Raw genomic sequence first — 20,886 nt, 5'->3', positions numbered from 1 at the left:
TTTTACTGTACATTTTATTGCCTAATTTTGTTTTATTTGCTTATAAAAATTTTCCCTTTGCCTACCATTGTCAAAGATTAAAGCGATCATCCTCTTTTTAAGTAAAACATCAGGCAGAAATCAATTTGGCCTTAATAGCCTTAAAAATGTTAATACTGTTTGGTTCAATTATTCCTACTATAAGCGTTTCCCTCAGGGCAGTCATTACTAATGTAGACACAGGTTTTTATTCAATTATTAATGTATATATTGCTGATAATGATAAAACGATAAATGTCATACATAAGGAAGTTGTTAAATAAATTATACTACGTCCTACAGTAACAGAATATCATGCTGCCATGTTAGTGACATGGGGATATGTTCATGTATGTGGGGATAGGACAAGCCTGGGTGAGTATTTCAAACACTGACAGTGCTTGTCTCTGGGTGACAGAATTAGAGGTGATTTTTGTTTTCTTCCTATTTCTGTTCATATTCTTGATGATAAATACATTACTTTTAAAACAGTAAAGTCAAGTTTGTGTCTTGAATGAACTTGATTTGAGTAGTGACTGGGCGATTTAACATTTCGATCTTTGTACTTTTGTGCACTGTTCCAAGTTCTTCCCGAATGCCCTCAGAATAGGTGCCCAGGGAGTCAAGAGGGGCTAAGACAAAGGAGAAGGGGTAAGAATGGAGACAAGACTAGTGAAGGAGGCACACTGGCCAAGTAGAATTATCTTGTCCCCAGGGTCTAGCAGTGCCTCTGGCCCTACTTTTGTACCTCATGTGTCTCGCCGATGGAGGACATTTCTGGAATGGTTAACGTCGGCCATTGGACACACCAGCGTTCTATAAACTTCTGCTTTTTTTTTTGTTTTGCAACAGTGACTGCTCCATTCGGCTTTTAAATCCAAACATAGCAACAATGAAAGAAGATGTTTTATACCATTTCAGTCTCAGCACCGGTACCCATGATTTCCCAGCTATGTTTGGAGAAGTGAAGGTAAAAAGCAAGGCTTTTAATGCTAGGAATTTGTCTTAAGATCAACCCCGTTTGTGATACAAGTAGACCTCATTTCAACCTTCAGTTGAGAGATGACAGGTTACAAGTTAATGAAAAGTTATACGTTTATCAACTTTTTGAAAATTGCTGCTTTTGAAGAACTCGTGAGCAAAAGAAAACTATTGTAAGTACTGCCATATTGATTGTGAATTAAATCCATTACAAATTTAACGTATAACTGAAACGATATAAAATAAATTTCCTAGTGCTTCACTTGATAGGATAGAGGAGAGAGAGGTGAAGTGTATTCTAGGGGAGCTAGGGATGTAAGAGTAATTGCATTGTGCCTGTTGCTTGTAATTTATTATGTGTACTGATACACTCTGTTAATTGTCTTTAATGCCTTAATTTTCTGAATCTAGCTTCAAGTCTGTATTTCCTGTAAGGTCTTAAATTCCCCAGTTCTGATTTATCCTAACACACAACTCTCCATCTCTCTAATCCCTGGGGGTTATTACTTCATGACCACTCAGCTTCTGTTTGGGGTGATGTTTTGGAACTGGATATTGGTGATGGTTGTATAATATGGTGAATGTACATGAATGTCACTGAATTGTACACTTAAAAATTGGCAAATGTTACAGATATTTTACTGCCCCCCCCTCCCATTTTTTCTTTTAAGTCTAATCCCAGTGAGCAAAGATGGGCTAACATTTAGTGTTAAAAATCAGAACGAATCAGGGACACTAGAATCCATTGGTGTTACGCGGGATCATAACGTAACAATAGAGGCATGTCCCATTAGCCTTTGTCGCCTTTGACTGTACTGGTTTCAAAGTGTGGGCAAATCTCCGTGCATGTGCTCTTAATTCTTTAATTCTGATTTCAGCCCATTCATTTTAGCCCGCAATTACTATTATTTGACTCTGAAACACAAAGGTTGAGAAGTGGCAGTTATTACCTCCATTTTGCAGATGGGCTGTCAGGCCCTGGTTGGATGGCTAGTGGCGGGGTAGGACTGGGGTGGAGCCCACAACACTTCATTCAAAATCCAGGCTCTTTTTCTTAGTGATGAAGGGTGGCTGTGCATGCATGGAACCTCGATTTATTTTCTCAAAGAGAAAACGAGAGCCTGGCCTTCCGGTTGAATGCCTTGCACTGCCCAAGCCCCTGTACTGAGCAGTGAGTCCAACAGGCAAAATTCTCAAGCCTGAGTGTGCATTAGAATCACCAGATGGGTCTCTTACACAGTTGGCTAGACCCCTGGAGTGGGGCTGGGGAGCTTGCACTTCTAGCAATTTCCTAGGTGGGCTGCACCTGTGCTGATGAAGTCTCTGTCTGGCAGTTTGTGTGTGTTGGTGGAAGCCCCAGACGCATGAAAGCCTTCTCCAGCTATGTGGCTCAGGAGCTTGGCCTTGAACGACCAGGTGTGGATCACCCCAACATCTGTGCTGGAACTGACCGCTACGCCATGTATAAAGTAGGACCAGTGCTGTGTGTCAGTGTGAGTACCCTTCTCCTCATGGCTGGGCCCAAGATTCGGGCTCTGTAAGCTCCTACGTGCACACACACACACACACACACACTCACACACACACACACACTCACTCACTCACTCTCTCTCCCTCTTTTTCTCTCTCCAGTAGGGAAGAGCCATCCATCCCATCACACCTGTTCATTGTATCAGGTTGGGGGAAAGGTGAGCTAGCTGCTGGAATGCAAAGATAAATGAGACACAGGCTCTTTGCCTTTGGGGCTCAGTCTCCAGGAGAGACAAACATAGCAAATACACGCAATGGTCTACACAGTGTGAGGGCTGTGGATGCAGGGAAAGGGCCTGCACAGGGCTTAGGGACCCTACTTGGACCCTGCAGAAGAGCCTCCCCCAGGCGTCAGGCCTTCCAATTCCTTCTGCCCCTCACAGCGAATTATTTCATACAGTTTTGATTTAGCAACGAGTGAGGACAGCAGTCTCTAGTATTTTAGCAAAGAAATCTTACTCTCTAATTTTGATTTCCACCATAAACATATCAGTGATGCGCTACACAAAGTGAAGAAAGATTTCCCACCTATTGAGATGTGTATCCCTGTCTCTCTCTTCTTCAGAAGCTTCTATCAGTCAATATCAGCTATCTGGAATACATTAGTGAGCCAGGACATTTGGTGACAGATAATCCATGTAAGCATTTCCAAAGTGCGAGACATGGTGGCAAACACATTCTCCAACCCGCACAACTCTACTTACATACACAAGAGAAGTGCCATAAATGGCACCTGGAAGGTGGAGACAAGGATCCAGGGAGGGACTTGGTGGACGGTGTGGGGCTGAGAAGGCCTTTAGAGAAGGGTGGGAGGAGGGTGGGCTGGGGAGACTCGGGAGGGGCTGACATAGCAGTTCAGCACCAGGAAGGCACTAGATGAGCTGAAGGACCAGCAGGTGACTTAGTTTGGCTGCAGAACAGAGTATGGGGAGAAAAGTTGTAGCAGATGGGGGGAACATGAGGGCATGGGGTGGGCATTTGTGCAGGGCTTTCAACACCAGAAGGAGCCCTGGTGGTGCAGTGGTTAAGTGCTCAGCTGTTATCTGGAAGGTAGGCAGTTTGAACCCATCGGCCTCTCCGTGGGAGAAAGATGGTGGCAGTTGGGTTTTGTAAAACTTACCCACCCACTGCCGTTGAGTTGATTCAGACCCTTAGCAACCCCATAGGATGTCCAAGGCTGTAAATCTCTGTGGAAGCAGACGGCTACATCTTTCTCTCACAGAGCTGCTGGTGGTTTCAAACCACTAGCCCTTCAGTTAGCAGTCCAGCTCTCCAACCATGATACCACCAGGGCTTCTTCTGTAAAGTCAGCCTTGGAAACCCTATGGGGCAGTTCTACTCTGTCTTGCACGGTCTCTATGAGAGAGATTCCACTGACCGCAACTTTTAAACACCAGAAGGAGTTTGTTACATTGTAAAATTGCTTCCTTGCTGTACTTTAATCTTCTTGGCTGCTTACCATCTCACAGGCTGTGTGGATCTAGGGGATAATATATAACAGCTCTGTGTAAACTTTTCAGTCTCCTAAAGTGTTAATAAGTTTTTAAATTTACATTTCAAAGTCCATCTTCCATTTCTAGGGTGATGGGCATAATTAGACTGAAATACACCACCTAAGGCGTTCCTGGGTGGGGCTCAGCTGCTAACTGAATGGTTGGAGGTTGGAGTCCACCCAGAGGCACCCTGGAAGAAAGGACTGGCAATTTACTTCCCCAAAACTAGCCATTGAAAATCCAATGGAGCATAGTTCTACTCTTGACACACATGGGGTTGCCATGAGTTGGAATCGTAGTTGGAATCGTCTCGACTGCAACCGGTGTACACCACATGAAAAGCCAATGAGGACACGCACAAAGGCAAGATCTAAGTGTAACAACACTTCCTGTCTCCTTCGTTTTAGCATGGCATGGGCATCCCTTCCATTGCGATCATGCTACATGAGCTCATCAAGCTGCTGTACCACGCCGGGTGCTGCAACGTCACCATCATCCGTATCGGCACTTCTGGCGGCATAGGTAAGGTCTGCAGAGCATTCTCTTCCCCTGGCAGAGCCCAGAATGGAGAAGGACGGCTCCCAGCAGGAGGGCACCCTCCCTTCAGCAACTCCAATGTGCTGTGGAATTTAGCACAGTGTTTCTGCCTTGGCTTTGTTTCAGAAAGCTTACTGACAGGAAGCACGAAAAGAAGCTGGTTTTTGTTTTTTTTGTTGTTGTCCAACCCTTTTCCCACCCTGGGCCCCAGGACTGGGAATAGAAAGGTGCTAGGCCTTGAACCTCTGGAAACTCCCATTTTGGGTTATACACTTTTTTTTTTAATGTTATTGTGTTTTTGGTGAAAGTTTAAATGGTAAATTAGGTTCCCATTTAACAATTTCTATATATGTTGTTCAGTGACATTGGTTATATTTTCCACATTGTGTCAACGTTCTCATTGTTTCCGTTCCCATGAAGCTAGCTCCCCTCCCACCCACCCTTCTAACCTTTGCTTTAGGGTAAACGTTGACTGTTGGTCTCATAGTTTTTTTTTTTAAAGGAGCACAGGTGATATTTTTTATGAGCCATTTTGTTATTTAGCTGAAAGGTGACTTCCGGGAGTGGTTTCAGTTCAAAGTTTAAAGAGTATCTCAGGGCAATAGTCTCGGGGGTTCTTCTAGTCTCAACTAGTCCAGTAAGCCTGGCCTCTTCTAAGAATTTGGGTTTTGTTCTATAATTTCCCCCCATTCTATCTGGGACCATTTGTTGTGTCTCTGGTCAGAACAGCCCTTAGTGGTACCCTCTAGATCTTCTGGCCTCAGGATAGCTGAGGTTGTGGTTCGTCCCGTAGACTAGTTTTCTTCTTTTAGTCCTTTTCTTCTTTCTCTTTTGCGCCTGACAAGTAGAAACCAACAGTTGTATCTTACGTGGCTGCTCACAAGCTTTTAGGAAGACCCCAGGGACTACTTACCAGACTAGAATGTAGAACATAAACTTTATGGACTCGATTGTGCCAATTGACCGAGTCGTCTTACGAGACTATGGTACTAAGCCTTCAAATTCAGTGAATCAGTCCTGTGAGGTATTTGGTTATATCTGTGAAGTATCTGTGACTGTGCCCCCTACGTGCTTTATTATATATATAAATATATGTGCAGCCATACAAATATGTATAGACATGTGCCTACAGATACACCTATACATGCGCAGGTGTATACATACATCTGCTTTCCTATACACATATATGCATACAAATCTACCGATGTAACCACTCACTTACTTTTTGGTTGTTACTGCTGTTGTTGCAGAATTGTATATGTTATAGCATTTATTAGTCTCATCATTGACTTTGGTCAAGTTCTGCACACTTCACCCACATTTGATATTGCTTCTCCCATCATCAAAAATAACAAGCTTCTACTGTCTAGAGAGCGACTCCCCCTCCCTCCCTTCCCATCTTTGGTAACTACCAAAGAACTGTTTTTGTCTTTTGATAAAAGTGAAATCATACACTATTTGTCCTTTTGCACTTTTTTCACTCAGGATAATGTCTTCGAGATTTATCCATGATATGTTTTGTGAACTTAGCGTTATTCTTTATAGCTGCCTCGTATTCCATTGTATATATACCACATTGTGTTTATCTATTCAGCTGTTGAGGGACATTTAGGTTGATTCCATCTTTTTCCTATTGTGAATAATGCTACAATGAACATAGTTGTGCATTTGTCTATTCGTATTACTGCTGTTAGATGTCTAGGGTATATACCTAGGAGTGGAATTGTAGGATCATAAGGTATTTCAATTTCTAGCTTTTTCAGAAAGCATCATAATAGTTTCCATAGTAAGTAGTTGTACCATTTTATAGTCCCAGCAGCAGTTGGTAAAACTTGCGATCTCCTCACAGCCTCATCAGCATTTGTTGTTTTCTGATCAGTGACATGTTTGGAGGGGTGAGACGGTATCTCATTGTAGTTTTGATTTGCATCTCTCTATTGGCTGATGTGAGGGTTGGCTGCTTGAATGTTTGTTTTATAAATCTTGGAGCCCTGTCTTTGGGTACACAGATATTTATTATTGTTATGTCTTCTTGGTGAATTGACCCTTTAATCATTATGTAATGTTTTTCTTTGTGTCTTATAATGAATTTCGACTTAAAGTCTATATTGTGAAATATTAATATTGCCACTCTCACTCTCCTTTGGTTACTTTTTGCTTGGTATATTTTTTTCCATCCTTTGTTTTTTATACTGTTTTTGTCTTTGTACCTAAGATGTGTCTCTTGTAGACAACATATTGATGGATCATGATTTTTATCCATTCTGCCACTTTCTGCCTCTTGACTGGTGCATTTAAGACATTTATATTCAGTGTGATTATCGATAGTTATGTATTTACTGTGCCATTTTGTTAACACTTTTTGTAGCATTAATGGTTTCTTCGTTCTTTATTTCTGTGTTGAATTCTTTTTGTATATGGATTTCCTTTTCATTTCATTCGTTATTGTTGCTTTTGTGTTTTCTGAGTCTTTTTGATTTTCTTCTTGTTTTGGTGAGTAGATTTGTTACTTTTATTTGTGATTAGCCTCAAGTTTTACATTTAATATCCTATACTTAAAACAGTCTGTTGTATCTTAAGATCACCTTGACTTCGCCATAAGGAAGTTCTATAACTAAATCGTTCATTCCCCCTTTTGTTTTGAAGCTGTCATTGTTTACATCTTTATATCTCTTGTTTTCTTTAATCAGTTTTGTATCTTTATTTTACTTTTGTGAAGTTTTTACCTGGCTTGGTATCTGAGTGATGCTGTCTTTATCTCAGGTTGTTGTCTAATGTAGTTAGTTTTCTATCCGAAGAATTCTCTTTTATATTTCTTGTAGGGCTAGTCCGGTTGTTACAAATTCCCTTAATATCTGCTTATCTGGGAATGTCCAAATTTCACCTTCATTTGTGAAAGACAATTTTGCTGGATATGTCATTCTTGGAGCCCTGGTGGCACAGTGGTTGAGAGCTCAACTGCTAATCAAAATGTCAACAGTTCAAATCACGCAGCAGCTCCTTGGAAACCCTGTGGGGGAGTTCTACTCTGTCCTATAGGGTCTCTATGAGTTGGAATCTACTTGACAGTGGCGAGTTTTGGCAGTTCTCTCAGGCGTTTGTATATGTCATCCCCTTGCTCTCAAAATTCTTTGTCTTTGGTTCTGGAAAGTTTCATTATGATATGTCTTGGTGAAATTCTTTTTGTGTCTATCCTGCATGGGCTTTATTGAGCTTCTTGGATGAAAATCTTATCTTTCATGATATTTGGGAAGCTTTCTGTCATTGTGTCTTCAAAAATTCTGTACTCTTTTCTCTCTCCCCTCTCTTGGGCTCCTCATGCATATATTATTCCTCTTGATGATGCCCAACATAATCCTTAGGCTGTCTTCATTTTTCTTCAATATTTTTTCTACTTATTCCTCAAACAAATTAGTATCAAAGGATTTGTCCTTTATTTCACGGGTTCTTTCTTCCATTGATTTAATTCTACTTCTCTCCCCTTCCATTGAGCTGTATATTCCTGATATTATTAAACTTCTGAATTTCTGGTTGTTTTTGTATGGTTTCTATTTCTCTATTGAGTTTGTCATTTTGTTCTTGCATTGTTTTCAAGAATTCTTCCAGTTTTTTTTTTTTTTTCCCCTGTGTTTCCTTAATCTCTCTGAGGAGCCTAAATATTAATCTTTTGAATTCTTTGTCAAGTAGTTCTATTATCAGTTTTTTCTCAGAAAGGTTTTCCATCCTTTCTTTTGTTCATTTGCTTGAGCCATTGTATATTTTTTTTCTGTGATTTATAATTGACTGCTGTCTTTGAGGCATTAAGGTTATATTTTATTTGTTTATATATTTCTTTATTGATTGTATGTTTACTTGTCTCTTTTGTATTGTTTTGCTTATCTTTGATGTATTTGGAGCTTAGCTTCTTCCCTTTCTCTTTACATTGTCTGCTTTCCTTTGTAGTGTTTTAATTCATGTGGTTTTGTAGTATTGCTCTGTATATGACTATGATGCTGCTGGTTGGTTGGTCTATGTATGGGTTTGGTTCTGCCTGTTGGCGAGGTATGCTCTCTTCTAACTGATGTATGACTTCTCTTAGAGGATTGTGTGGTGATGCGTGGACAAGTTCTCTCCCCAGTGTGAGGCACCAGATTTTGGGTGGTCTGGATCCTTTCACAGCTCTTGAGGAATAATGCATTCTTTCTGCATTAGCATGAGCAGTTAAGGCGACCCCCGAAGTACAGGATGGGTTGCAGGGAGAAAGAATGGGCCAGATGGGGTGTGAAGTCCTGCTCAACTTGTAGGGGTTTTGCAGGGCAGGCAGTGGAGTTCCTCTTGGCCAGGAGGGACTAGAGGAAAGCAAAGACCTGATTGGCCAGGGAGGAGCTGGTAGGGCAAGTGCTGAATCCAGCTCAGCCAGGAGGAGTCTGTGGGCAGGAGAGGGAGGGGGCAGAAGCCTGCCCCTCTGAGATGGGGGGAGGGGTGAAGTAGAGCCTGCCCCAGTTTGCACCTGTGGCCTGTGCCTCAGGAAGAGGAGGTGGGGCAGAGTGAGTCCTGTGCACTTTAGCACAGATGGCCTATGCCTCACTGAGTGGAGGGAAGTGAGAGGAAGTCTGCAGGAACAGAAGGGGGTGACAGTTTGCACAGGGCTCGTTCTGGGAGGGGGGATTCTAGTTGTTACTCTGCATGTTGACTTTTTGCTGGATGTCGCCTCATCTAATGGCCAGGTGCCTCCACTGACAAGCAGTCCCTGCACTAATTCCTAGCTCCCCACCTTCTTGAACTTGGAAGAGGTATTGGAGCTCACACCCATCTTTCTGTACTGCCCCTTTACTCCTCCACAAATGTGTACCCTCTGTCTATTCCGTCTCTTATCCTTAGGCTCCCGTTCCATTTTGCCTTACTTTGCTCTAAGAGCACTTTCCTGTGCTTTTCTGGCTTAGAAACTCCATCACTCCCATGCTGCACCCTCTCAGTGGTGCCCTGTTCTAGGATGCATCCTGTTCACCTAGTCATTTCTTTCCAGGGATGTTTACACAGAATCTCTGCTACCAGCTGTGTTCTCCTTGAGGTTGCTTTCCTGGGTTCCTCCCTCTGAATTGTTGCTTGATGCTGTCCCAAGATATCTATGCTGCACTGTGAGGGCTGGCAGGGCAAGACCAGTCCATGTATCTCTGTGTTTCCTCTGGTCTCCTTCCATCTCTCTTTCCAGTCAGTGCTCAGTCTGTTTCTTCAACTCTGCATTTGATGTTCTGGGATCTGAGATCATTATTTGTGTCAGTTTTACTTAGTTTTCCAAGTCTTTGTTCTTGGGGGTATTATGGTACATCTGTCTAAGCCGCCAGCCTAACTGGAACTCTCCCTGGGTTACACACTTTGATTTCTTGTTTATTTGAGTCTTTATTCTTTTTTAACCCCCTTTTCTCCTCTACTTTTCTCCTTTCCTTTGCTCATGTTCCCTCCACCCTATTCCTTCAAGGATTTGAAGTATTTTAAGAGAAACCTACTGGAAAATAAAAGGGTGAGGTGGTGGGGTGGGGGAGATGTGGAATACAAAATTAAAATAAGTGACCTTAAATAAATTGGCCAAAATGTCCCCAGTCTTGCGCATGTTTCATTTTTGATTTCATGTTTTTAAAGCCACAAAGATGGCAAAGAAAAAGTAGGATGCAGGTAGAAATTAAAACGTTAAGAATTGTGTTAATTGTAAGCAAAATTCTGTCAGTCAAGTTTGTTTTAAATAAGTTGTTCTACTCTTTTAGGTATCAACTTTATGCCAGTCTTTCTGCTAGGAAGTGGGTTCTAGCAATTCTGGCCTCTCCAGGGAGCTCAGAGCCTAGTGGAAGGAGTCTGTGTTATCTACAGAGCAGTTTTAGCCTTGCTGTTGTTGGCCTGGCCTGTTCTTGACTGTCTAGGCATGATCTCTTCTAGATTCATGACAATTCTACAATTTAGAATTTCTGACTACAGAAGGGGAAAAAAGAGGTCTTGCTGTTGCTTTAGACCCCACATTATCTCATTTTTTTCTTTTCATCATATAGAAAGATTGGCATATAAAATCTATGTTTATATGATATTTTTCAATGTTTAGAGAAATCATTCCTCATGCAAACATAGCTGTAAAATAGGCAGTGGTGTCAGAGTTCCTCATCTAACTTCACGAGGGAGGAGGAGAGAGAATCACCATCATCATCAGTCCAAAGCTGATTCTTATGGGGTAGAAGTCAGACATACCTCCACTCTCCAACCTTTTTACTAATTCTGACACCAGCCATCCTTCCCGTGACACTCTACTTCTCTTCTGGGTTCCATAATTCATTGTGATGGCCACACAGAACTCACAGGCCATACTCAATGATTATGTTGTTTTTTAGGGAAGTAACAGTTTACAATTCAGGATCAGCATCAACTTGGAAGTAGCAGGAACAACTCAGGATACAGTTCTTCAATCAGGACAGCTTACCTAGCTCTCAGCCTTTGGACCTTGTTGTTGGCCTGGTCTCTGCTCTGTTCAGGCAAGTGTTACAAAGCTCTTTAGTTGTGCTGATAAGTGCCTGGATGCACCCCACTCTGCCAGGAAGCCTCCTGCCCGAAGGCTCAACTCTCTTGTTCCATGGGTCAGTAAGCCTAGCCTGACACCACTGCTGTCTTGTGCTGTCTTCAGTTCGACAGCTCTTTCTGTCTCTTGGGTCTAGGGGCTTCTCAATGCAGGGACCCTGGGTCCAAAGGATACACTCCAGTCCTGGCTCTTCTTCTGGATGATAGTGAGGTCTCCTTCCAACCTCTGGGGCTGGCTCCTTTTAAGCCTACTGGGATGGTAAAACTGATCAATCCCCTACTAGGGTTCCATGCACCTCATTTGCATGGTCCTACCCAATCATTTTTTGGGAGTTACAAGACCATGGCTAGAAAGGCCACGTAATAGCAACTCACTGCACCACAACAGCAGTGACTAGGAGCTCTCTCAGTCACTCATATGTAGTTTCTGACCAGGCACTCACAACTGTGCACATCATACCAGCTTCTGCCAACAACTCTAGCAAATGATTCTTGAGTTCTTATTTTGGAGGGATTTTTGTTGTGTGGTGCCTGGGGTCTTAAAAGCTTGCCAAGAGGCCATCTAAGGACAACAATTTGCCTGTATTCACCTGAAGCAACAGAGGAGGAAGGAGAGTCAGTAATAGGAGGAGAAAATGGAATGTGTGGCTAATTGCCTCCATGAAAAATGGCTCCCTTGGCCAGGAGACCAGAACTGGATGGCGCCTAGCTACCATTACTGATCATGTTGATCAAAGATTCTATGTAAGAGTCCTGATCAAAGGAGGGAAGATACAGAACAAAATTTCAAAATCTTGTGGAATCCAAATTTTCCGGAGTCATGGAGGCTAGATGAATCCCCAAAGCTATTGCCCTAAAGTAATCTTTAATCCTAAAACCAAAAATATCCCCTGAGGTCTTTTTAAAACCAAATAATAGTTTAGCTTAACTAGTTAAGAATACCTACCTTGAACATTGTGCTCTTTTCAGATCTTATCTATGTTGTATCAAATTGACAACAGCAACTCTAAAGGTTAGATAGGAAGCTTAGGGGGCAGTGAGTTTATGTTAACGGAGGAGGAACAACTCACAAAAGGAGGGGGAGAATGAGTGCACAACTTAAAGAATGTAATCAGTGACACAGAACTGTACATGTAGAAATTGTTGAATTGGTGTATGTTCTGCTGTGTATAGTCTCAACAACAACAGAAGTAAAATAAATCATTTTTAAAAATCGATCAGAATGAATTCTGGAGGTGGTAGTGTTGATTTGAATCTTCCTAAATTGTCCAATATAAATGGACAGAACAACTAAATAGCAAATCTCCAAACCCCTGGACAACATTGCTGACAGAACATGACATTGTATCCCCACAAATCCCAACATATGAGTGGTGAGGCCAAATAGCTACATGGTTTACATAGGAGGAAGCACAGGGCAGCTCTGGGCGTCTGTGAGGCCTGAGAACAGAAGAATCCCACAGTAGCCAACAGGGCCTCCTAGCAGGCTATAGAGGCAACAGTTTGAGAACAGCAGCTGAAGCGGGGAGGAACTTTTGTGCATCTCAGTTTGAGGGTGGCTGCACGGGCTACACCATGTTTTGAAGGGATTTGAATCTGCTAAAATTCAAAAAACCAGTTGTCGTCAAATTGACTCCAACTCATGGTGACGACATGTGTGTCAGAGTAGAACTGTGGTCAGTGTGGTTTTCAGTGGCTGATTTTTGGAAAGTAGACCACCAGGCCTTTTTTCTGAGGTGCATCTGGGTGGATTCCAACCTCCAACCTTTTGGTTAGCAGCCCAGAGCATTAACTGTTTGTACTACCCAGGGACAGCTTGAACCTTCTTGACCCTATGAATTTCTGAAAGCAATCAGCTGACACTCTCTTCCAAGGCAAACCTGAAACTTGGGAGTAACTGCTGAGAGTAGAATCTCCTTTGAGCAGAACAAGGACCAGAGCATGAAAAGGAAGAGAAGGTCCAGATAAACATATATGGGGAAGCAGAACAGAGCCAGAAGAACTGAGCACTTGGCCACATTTTTTAGTGTTTCATGAAAACAACTGACACAAGGGAGCTCTAGAAAAGCTGTCCTGACCTACTCCTTGTTCCTGCATGTTTAGGAAATTGATTTCATACTAAATAAGTATCAGGAAAGGATCATGGTCAAATCTCGTATAAAGTTATTATAAGAAAAAGAATAAGGAGCAGAATAATGTCTCACAAACATACTTCAGAAAGGTATGCCCAGAAAACAGATGCAAACTGGAACCCAATATTACATAAATCAGAGGAAAACCAGGCTGGGCAGGAGTGGGAAATGGTTGATGCTGAATTTGGGGGTAGGTAGGGAGGGGTTCACTATACTATTCTTGTCTACTTTTATATTTGCTTGAAGTCTTAAATAATAATAATTATACAAATAACACAAAAAAGAGATCAAGTAAACAAATGATGGTGACTTGTATGGTGGAGTACCAGCAACAATTAAAAATGATGACTGGAAAGACACAAAAACATTTAATAAAGCAAAGTGAGGTTCCTGGATGTTTTTATTTTCTTCTTTGTGCTTTTCCCTTCCATATTTCCGACAATGATTATGTATTACTTATATTTATAAATAAGAAAAAATACTTCAATGGGGAAAATGGGTCATTAAATATTTCCTTTTAGAGCCATGCTAAATGTGTCTGGTATTTTAGTTTGTAGATCTCCCCTGATCCCGCTGTGGCCTCAGGTACACCCTGATGGCCACAATGCCTGCATCTTGCTTCAGGTCTGGAGCCCGGCTCTGTGGTCATCACCCAACAAGCAGTGGATGCCTGCTTCAAGCCCGAGTTTGAGCAGATTGTCCTGGGGAAGCGGGTTGTTCGGAGCACACAGCTCGATGACCAGCTAGCACAGGAGTTGATGCGGTGTTCCAAAGAGCTGGACGAGTTCCCTACAGTTGTGGGGAACACCATGTGCACCTTGGATTTCTATGAAGGTGAGATGGTTGGAGGAGTGTTTAAGGAGGCACTGCTCATCCAGGGCGCCTTCACCAATCCTCCCAATCATGGGTTGGCCTTCCTGCTTTGGTGTTTCCATATTGTGCTCCTGCCTTCAGTCGTGATGGTTGGTCTTAAGTTTGCTCACAAGTTGACAGGGACTGGATGGACCTCGTCTGCCTCTCCCCAGAGTGTGGCATGAGGTAGGCACTCATGTCATGTGTGTGCTCAAGGTGCCCAGATCACAAGTTCCGTGTCTTTATGTGCACTGCAGGGCAAGGCCGCCTGGACGGTGCTGTCTGCACCTACACAGAAAAGGACAAGCAGGAGTACTTGAGGGCAGCCTATGCTGCTGGAATCCGGAACATTGAGATGGAATCCTCAGTCTTTGCAGCCATGTGTGGTGCTTGTGGCCTCCAAGGTAGGCAGGCATTTTCTTGGCTTCAGAGCTCTATCCTCTTCTCTTTGTCTCCACTGTGCTGACTCCAGTCTGGGTGTTGTTCTTCACCAGTGTGATTGCCAAGGCCTCCCTTCTGGGCCTCCCACACCCATTTTCTGACTTCTGCCCTACAACCCCTCAGGTCATGTGTCTTAGGAGACTAGAAGTCCAAATTCAGGGCATCAGCTCTAGGGAGAGGCTCTCTTTCTGTCATTTCTGGGGGGCAATGTCTTTCAGTTTGTGTACACCCAGCATTCCTTGATTTCTTGGCTATCTCTGTGTGGCATATATTGTTCCCTCCATTTGTGCTTTCTTCTTTGTGCCTAATTTGCTCTTTTTATATGGCAAAAGTGAGTAGGTTTAAGACACACCCTATACTGATAGGACCTCATTAAATAACAGAGAAACCTATTCCACAAATATAGAATTAGGATTCCAACACATATTTTTGAGGACACAATTCAGTCTATAATGTCACGTTTCTGAAAGAGGTAGGGTTACAACACCCCCGTGCTCAAACATCCTGTGGTTATTGTGAAACGATAAAATGCAGGATTCTCAGCATCTCTGCAATGACTGTCCACACCACTGAGTGGAATAAGGAAAGATTGCAGAAAAATCCACCTCAGCTCAGATTAGGCTTTCCTACAAAGAGAGATTGCCACCAACCCTCCAATGAGCTTGGCTTTCAGATTTCTTTGGATTTCTGAATTGTCGTTTGTTGTTCCCCCAAGTTCCTATTCCTCCTTCAAAGTTCAACTCTGCCTTCCATATAAACCTTGGCCCAAATTTGCTTTTCTTAAGTTGGGGAGGGCGGCCTTGAGTTGGTCCTGGAATATGCTTGGTTAATTTCATTTGGAGGCCTGTAGCATTCTCATTTAAATAGCTCATTTTCTAATGAGATGGTTCTGAAGTAGAATTCTTCAGGCGGCAGCTTGCCTCACCCTGCTGACTCACCTGGGTGCATTGCCTCCTCTGTGGCCCCTTCCTCCAATCCCTTGGCCAATCTCAGCACCAGTAATAATGCTGCCTCTGACCGGAAACTAAAATAATGGTGGACTTAATATTCCTCAGTTTGACTAAATGCTAGACAGGCTTCTTCCTGTCTCAACGGAGGCTCCGGATCTCCCTCTCTCCATGGGCCTTCCAGAATCAGTTGGAACAAGTAGATCTACCCTTCACAGTAAACTCAGGAGATAACTCCATTTGACCAACATACCCCATGGCTTAACCTTTTCTTAAGGACCTTTACTATTATTGCTATCTGTTGTCATCGAGTTGATTCTGACTTCATAGTGATCCAGTAGGACAGAGTAGAACTGCCCTATGGGATTTCCAAGGCTGTAATCTTTACAGAAGCAGACTGCCACATCTTTCTCCTGTGGAGTGACTAGGTGGTGGGTTCGAACCACTGATCTTTCAGTTAGCAGCTGAGTGCTTAACCACTGCAAGGGGAGAATAAGAATAATAGGGCAGCATGGTGAAAGAGAGGAAAGAGACTTCCAAATGCCTGGGACCCAGTGCCTTTCCTTACTCTGTATCTTCCAACACTGCCTTGTATATCATTGTCTGATGTTAGAACTTTGTCAGTGTCTGAACTGTCTGCCTGCTTTCCTGAGGGGAAAAGTGGGTGCTGCTCCACAATGTTAGCTGTTACTTGATTACCCTCTCAGTGAGCTAAGTTAGAAGTCCACATGTCTTTGACCCGATGTGGTCCTCTCTCCTGGTGCAGCGGCCGTGGTGTGTGTCACCCTCCTCAACCGACTGGATGGAGACCAGATCAACAGCCCACATGAGGTGCTCATGGAGTACCAGCAGCGGCCACAGAGGCTAGTGGGCTATTTCATAAAGAAATGCCTCACGAAAGCCTGATGTCCTCGCCTACCTGATTCTCTGAAGACCAACTGCTGTGCTAATAAAATAAGTGTCCAGAATTTCCTTTTGTATGACTTTGAGCACATTTTATGTATAAGAATTTGATTGCATTTCGGAGGCAAGGAATCGTGGTTTGACTACAGTTAAGCTTCATTAGAGTATTTTCAACTGCGTTAGCATGATCTAAGTTTTCTTCAAGAACATCCCTCTGAATAGTTGAAATAGTCCTAGGGAAACTTTTTAGACCTTAAATTCTTGTCAGATTTAATGTCAGAAAATAAGAAATCTACTAATATTGTCAGAAAATGTATTTCCTGACAATATATACATTTTTAAGAATCTCTATACCACTTATAATGAGACACTATGGAAAACCAAAGGAGCAGATATCAGGAGTTTAAAAAATAAATGCATACATAACTATGTATATATAGTTTCCAAATTACAGTCAGCTAAATTTGTGGAAACTTCTGCATCACTGTTACACTATGGTAGTTATCCCATCCATTCTCCATACTGCTAGTACTGGACTGGGCTTGATCGAAATCGCTGTGGGTTAGATAATACAATTCTGGGTCCAGTATAGACCCCCGCCTCGCTGGTCTCTGATCCACCCCTGGCCTCCACAGACAATGCAGGCTGCACTCCAGTTTCCATATTCTTTTGCTTCCATTTGGGTTTAGCCATTGGGAGGTCCTGCCCAGGAAATGAGAGTGGGATGCAGGGGGAATCCAGGTGGTCCACTCTTGGTCTTGGTGATGTCTCTGGTACAGCTCCCTCTTTGTGGGGAGACCTAGGGGACTCTAGCCCTAGCTGCCTCTCTTTGTCCCTCCAGCCTAGGGTGGTTGGTTCCCGGTGAGCCTCTGGCTCCCGGGTTGCCCCACACCCCACTTCTCAACTCTTTACCTCATGGGACCAACGTCTGGTATGTTTGAAACGCTCCAGATGGGGTTTGTTTCCTGATTGCACAGCTACGCTTGCACCCACACTGCTCAGATACCCTGGCAGTGTGAGACATGATGTTGATGGTGCGGAAGTAGACAAGCAGCAACCAAATATGAATGGACAGGCTGTGTATTCAGAACTTGGAGTAGCAAAGGAGTTAGCTACCTTCACTTGTGTTTGGCAGATTCAGACAGGCAGATGAGTGGAAAAGATTTGTGGTAGAAAAAAAAAGGTATGCCTGGATTAGGCTCTGTTTGCATGGGGAAGATGGAGGTGGGCTAACTAGAGGTAGGACTTTATCTGTGATTGGTTGTTGGTCCCAAGTTAGAAACAGGTGAAAATTAAGGAGCTGTTGGTCCTGGCCATTTTGGGCCCATTGTCAAATGGCTGTCATCTGGCTTCCTAGACTGGCAGCTGCAGATGATGGTTTAACTTCCTGGACTGGTTGCTGCAGGTTGTGGGTCAGATTCTGTTTTTCAAAAGTAGTCTAGCCTTGGCCCGTTTGTATATTTAGCCTCTCCAGGGGTGCAGGGAGGGGTACCAGAACCTTTGTATTGACGTAAATGTGTGGTCCGTGCACTTTTCAGAAAGCTCCTTCCCTATAATTCTGAGTTTTGTCCCAAGCTGAGGGGCCCTGGTGGCACAGTGGTTAAGAGCCAGGGCTGCTAACCAAAAGGTGAGTAGCTTGAATCTACCAGCCGCTCCTTGGGAAACCTTATGGGGCAGTTCTACTCTGTCTTATAGGGTCGCTATGAGTCGGAATTGACTTGACGGCAATGGGTTTTTGAAGTTAGGTGATTCACCATGTGTGAGCACCAGGTGCCCTCCTAGGTGTTAAGCATATAAGGAACAAAACAGACCCCCACCCCTGTGCTCCCCAAAGCATCTTTCTGAGTTCATTTTTATGCTGTGGAGGCTAGTGTAGGCTTGTTCAAGGTGGAAAATGAGTCTCAAATGTCTCTCTTGGTCCCCTCGAATGGTTATTTGAGTCTGCCCGGGGGTAAAGATGAGTCATGGGTGGCGGTCCAGCCGGCACCCCTGGGAGATGAGCAGAGACACAGACTTCTGTACTCTGAGGTGCCTTAGGCAGTGCTCCCAGACCTGGGTGCACATGGGCCGTGACCCAGCCAAGCTGCAGGAGCAGGACTGTGTCTGTCCTCAGACCACTGTCACTGCTCCCTTCTGTCCCCACATTCCTGACAGTTGTTTGACCTCAACTAGGTGGTGTCATGCCCCTTAGAACACATGTCTGCTGTTCACACAAACCTTGCCAAGACCTAGAAGGGATCCGTTTCCCACCACCTCAGATTACACTGAGCGGGCCCAGACCAGGCCATTGGAGTATTTGTGAGACCCAAAAGTCCTGGGCTGGGATGCTGGTGTGCCATGGAGATGCAGCCGGTTCCTTTGTGTGTTTGATCAGCCCTGGGCTGGACTGAAGATACAGAGAAAGGCAATCACCCCACCCTATGCAAGTGTAGTGAGATGGGGTCCACTGACATCCTGGAGGACATTTTTGGTAACCCAGAACCCGTGCCGTTGAGTCGATTCCGACTCAGCAACTCTATAGACAGAGTAGAGCTGCCCCATAGAGTTTCCAAGGAGCGCCTGGTGGGTTCGAACTGCTGACCCTTTGGTTATCAGCCGTAGCACTTAACCACTATGCCACCAGGGTTTCCATTTTTTTTTTTGGTAAGGCAGAGAACTGCCGGCATGTTACTAGACAGGATTTAAGTTTAACAAGCTTCATTAGCAAGAGAAGGGTTTCTTCCTCCTGTGGGTGTTTCACTCTGCAGTGTCGGAAAGTCTACTGCTGGAGAGCAGCCTGGTGACCAACACCCAGAGTGAGGGCCGAGGCAGAAGGTAAAATACTTTCTGACAGGACTGCCTAGCACTAACGGATTGTACAGGTTTGGGAGGTAACTTCCTCAGGCATTTCCTTCGGGCCACCAGGCAATGGAAACTGCACTGCCCTCTATTGGCAAAGTGTGGTAAGGCAAGTCACTTAACCCATCTGAACCAGGGCTTGTGGATTCACTGAGGGTAATAATACCTACCTCCCAGGGTTGTGTGGCCAAGCACTGAGAGAGGGCTGGTCAGAGCACAGTGCACAGCAAATACCGGCTGAAACAAGTCTCTCGTTTTGATTTGATCATAGTAATGACTTGTAAGTATGACAGCTGAGGAGTCCCTGGGTGATGCAAACTCATACTTGGCCACTAACTGAAAGGTTGGCAGTTAGAGTCCATCTACATGTGCCTCGGAAGAAAGGTTTGATGATCTATTTCTGAAAAATTAGCCATTCAGAACCCTGTGGAGCGCAGTTCTACTCTGGCGTGCCTGGGGTGGCTGGGAGTTGAAGTCAACGGCAACTTTTTTCAATGACAGCCGAACTTGTAGTTTTAGTTTGATTACCATGACCTCTTTGGAGCTTGAAAGTACACACATCCTCAAACATATGTTACTTGAATTCCTCAAGATATCACCAAAGACCTGGTCCCCAACCCTCGTCCACGCTGGCCTCCATAGCTTTCTGGCCCGTCACTCATACCACGTGCCCTTGGCCTCGTTTCCTTTGCCCTCTTTCTGCTATCCGGTGCTCCTGCCTCTACCTTTGCCCCCTCCTCCCGTCTCAGCACTGAGACCCATGATTCCTCCGAGCAGGAATAATGACGCCAGCATGCTTCACTTGTAGTACTTTCAGCAAGTCAGAAAGAATTAGAAACATAATTAGGTTTGTTCTGATGGAACTAATTACTCTGAATTTCAGAAAGTGTTGTCAGCTACTTCCCTAAATTTCTTCTAGTGTAATTTTAAATCATGTCCTCAGAATGGCTTCCACTGGTGTTAAAATTAAACATTACTCTGATCATTGTTGAGTATTTTGTAAATGGGAAATAAGTAATGAGTTATTCAAGAGTTTGCTACAGGAAGCCTGTAACACTCTCATTTAAATAGCTCATTTTCTAGTGAGATGGTTTTGATGTAGAATTCTTCAAGCAGCAGCTTGCCTGGCCCTGCTGACTCGCCTGGACCCACTGCCTCCTCTGTGGCCCCTTCCTCCAATCCCTTGGCCAGTCTCAGCACAAATGATAATGTTGCCTCTGACCAGAAACAAAAAGAATGACGGACTTAATAGTCCCCAGCTTGACTAAATGCTAGACAGGCTTCCTCCTGTCTCGAGGGAGACCTCTGACCTCCCTGTCTCCCTGGTCCTTCCAGAATCCAGTTGGAACAGGTACATCCATCTACCCTTCGCAGTAAACTCGGGTGATAACTCCATGTGACCAACACATCCCATTGCTTAACCTCTCCCTACCGACCTTTACTGCTACTACTGTCTGCTGTCAAAGAGTCGATTCCGACTTCATAGTGACCCAGTAGGCAGCGTAGAACTGCCCTATGGAGTTTCCAAGGCTGTAATCTTTACGGAGCAGACTGCCCCATCTTTCTCCCATGGAGCCACGGGTGGGTTTGGACAGCTGACCTTTAAGTTTGCAGCTTAGTTCTTAACCACTGCACTGCCAGGGTTCCTTAAGCACTTTTGACCGTTTGCCATTGAGT

At 43.9% G+C, this 20,886-nt stretch overlaps 1 protein-coding gene across 1 annotated transcript in view; it reads left to right on the top strand.

The window, feature by feature from the left end:
• Positions 1–20,207, top strand: part of UPP1 (uridine phosphorylase 1) — a 42,015-nt gene extending 21,808 nt beyond the window's left edge. Inside the window, exons 4-9 of the mRNA XM_003407084.4 lie at positions 871–988; positions 2,334–2,492; positions 4,430–4,544; positions 13,853–14,062; positions 14,338–14,484; positions 16,235–20,207. Of these exons, the coding sequence (XP_003407132.2) occupies positions 871–988; positions 2,334–2,492; positions 4,430–4,544; positions 13,853–14,062; positions 14,338–14,484; positions 16,235–16,374 (889 nt within the window). The 3' untranslated portion in view covers positions 16,375–20,207. The remainder of the gene's footprint in view (positions 1–870; positions 989–2,333; positions 2,493–4,429; positions 4,545–13,852; positions 14,063–14,337; positions 14,485–16,234) is intronic.
• Positions 20,208–20,886: the final 679 nt, after the last annotated feature.

The sequence above is a fragment of the Loxodonta africana genome, chromosome 8 (assembly GCF_030014295.1).
Source record: "Loxodonta africana isolate mLoxAfr1 chromosome 8, mLoxAfr1.hap2, whole genome shotgun sequence".
Classification (NCBI taxonomy): Eukaryota; Metazoa; Chordata; class Mammalia; order Proboscidea; family Elephantidae; genus Loxodonta; species Loxodonta africana.
This window is presented reverse-complemented; position numbering and strand designations above follow the sequence as displayed.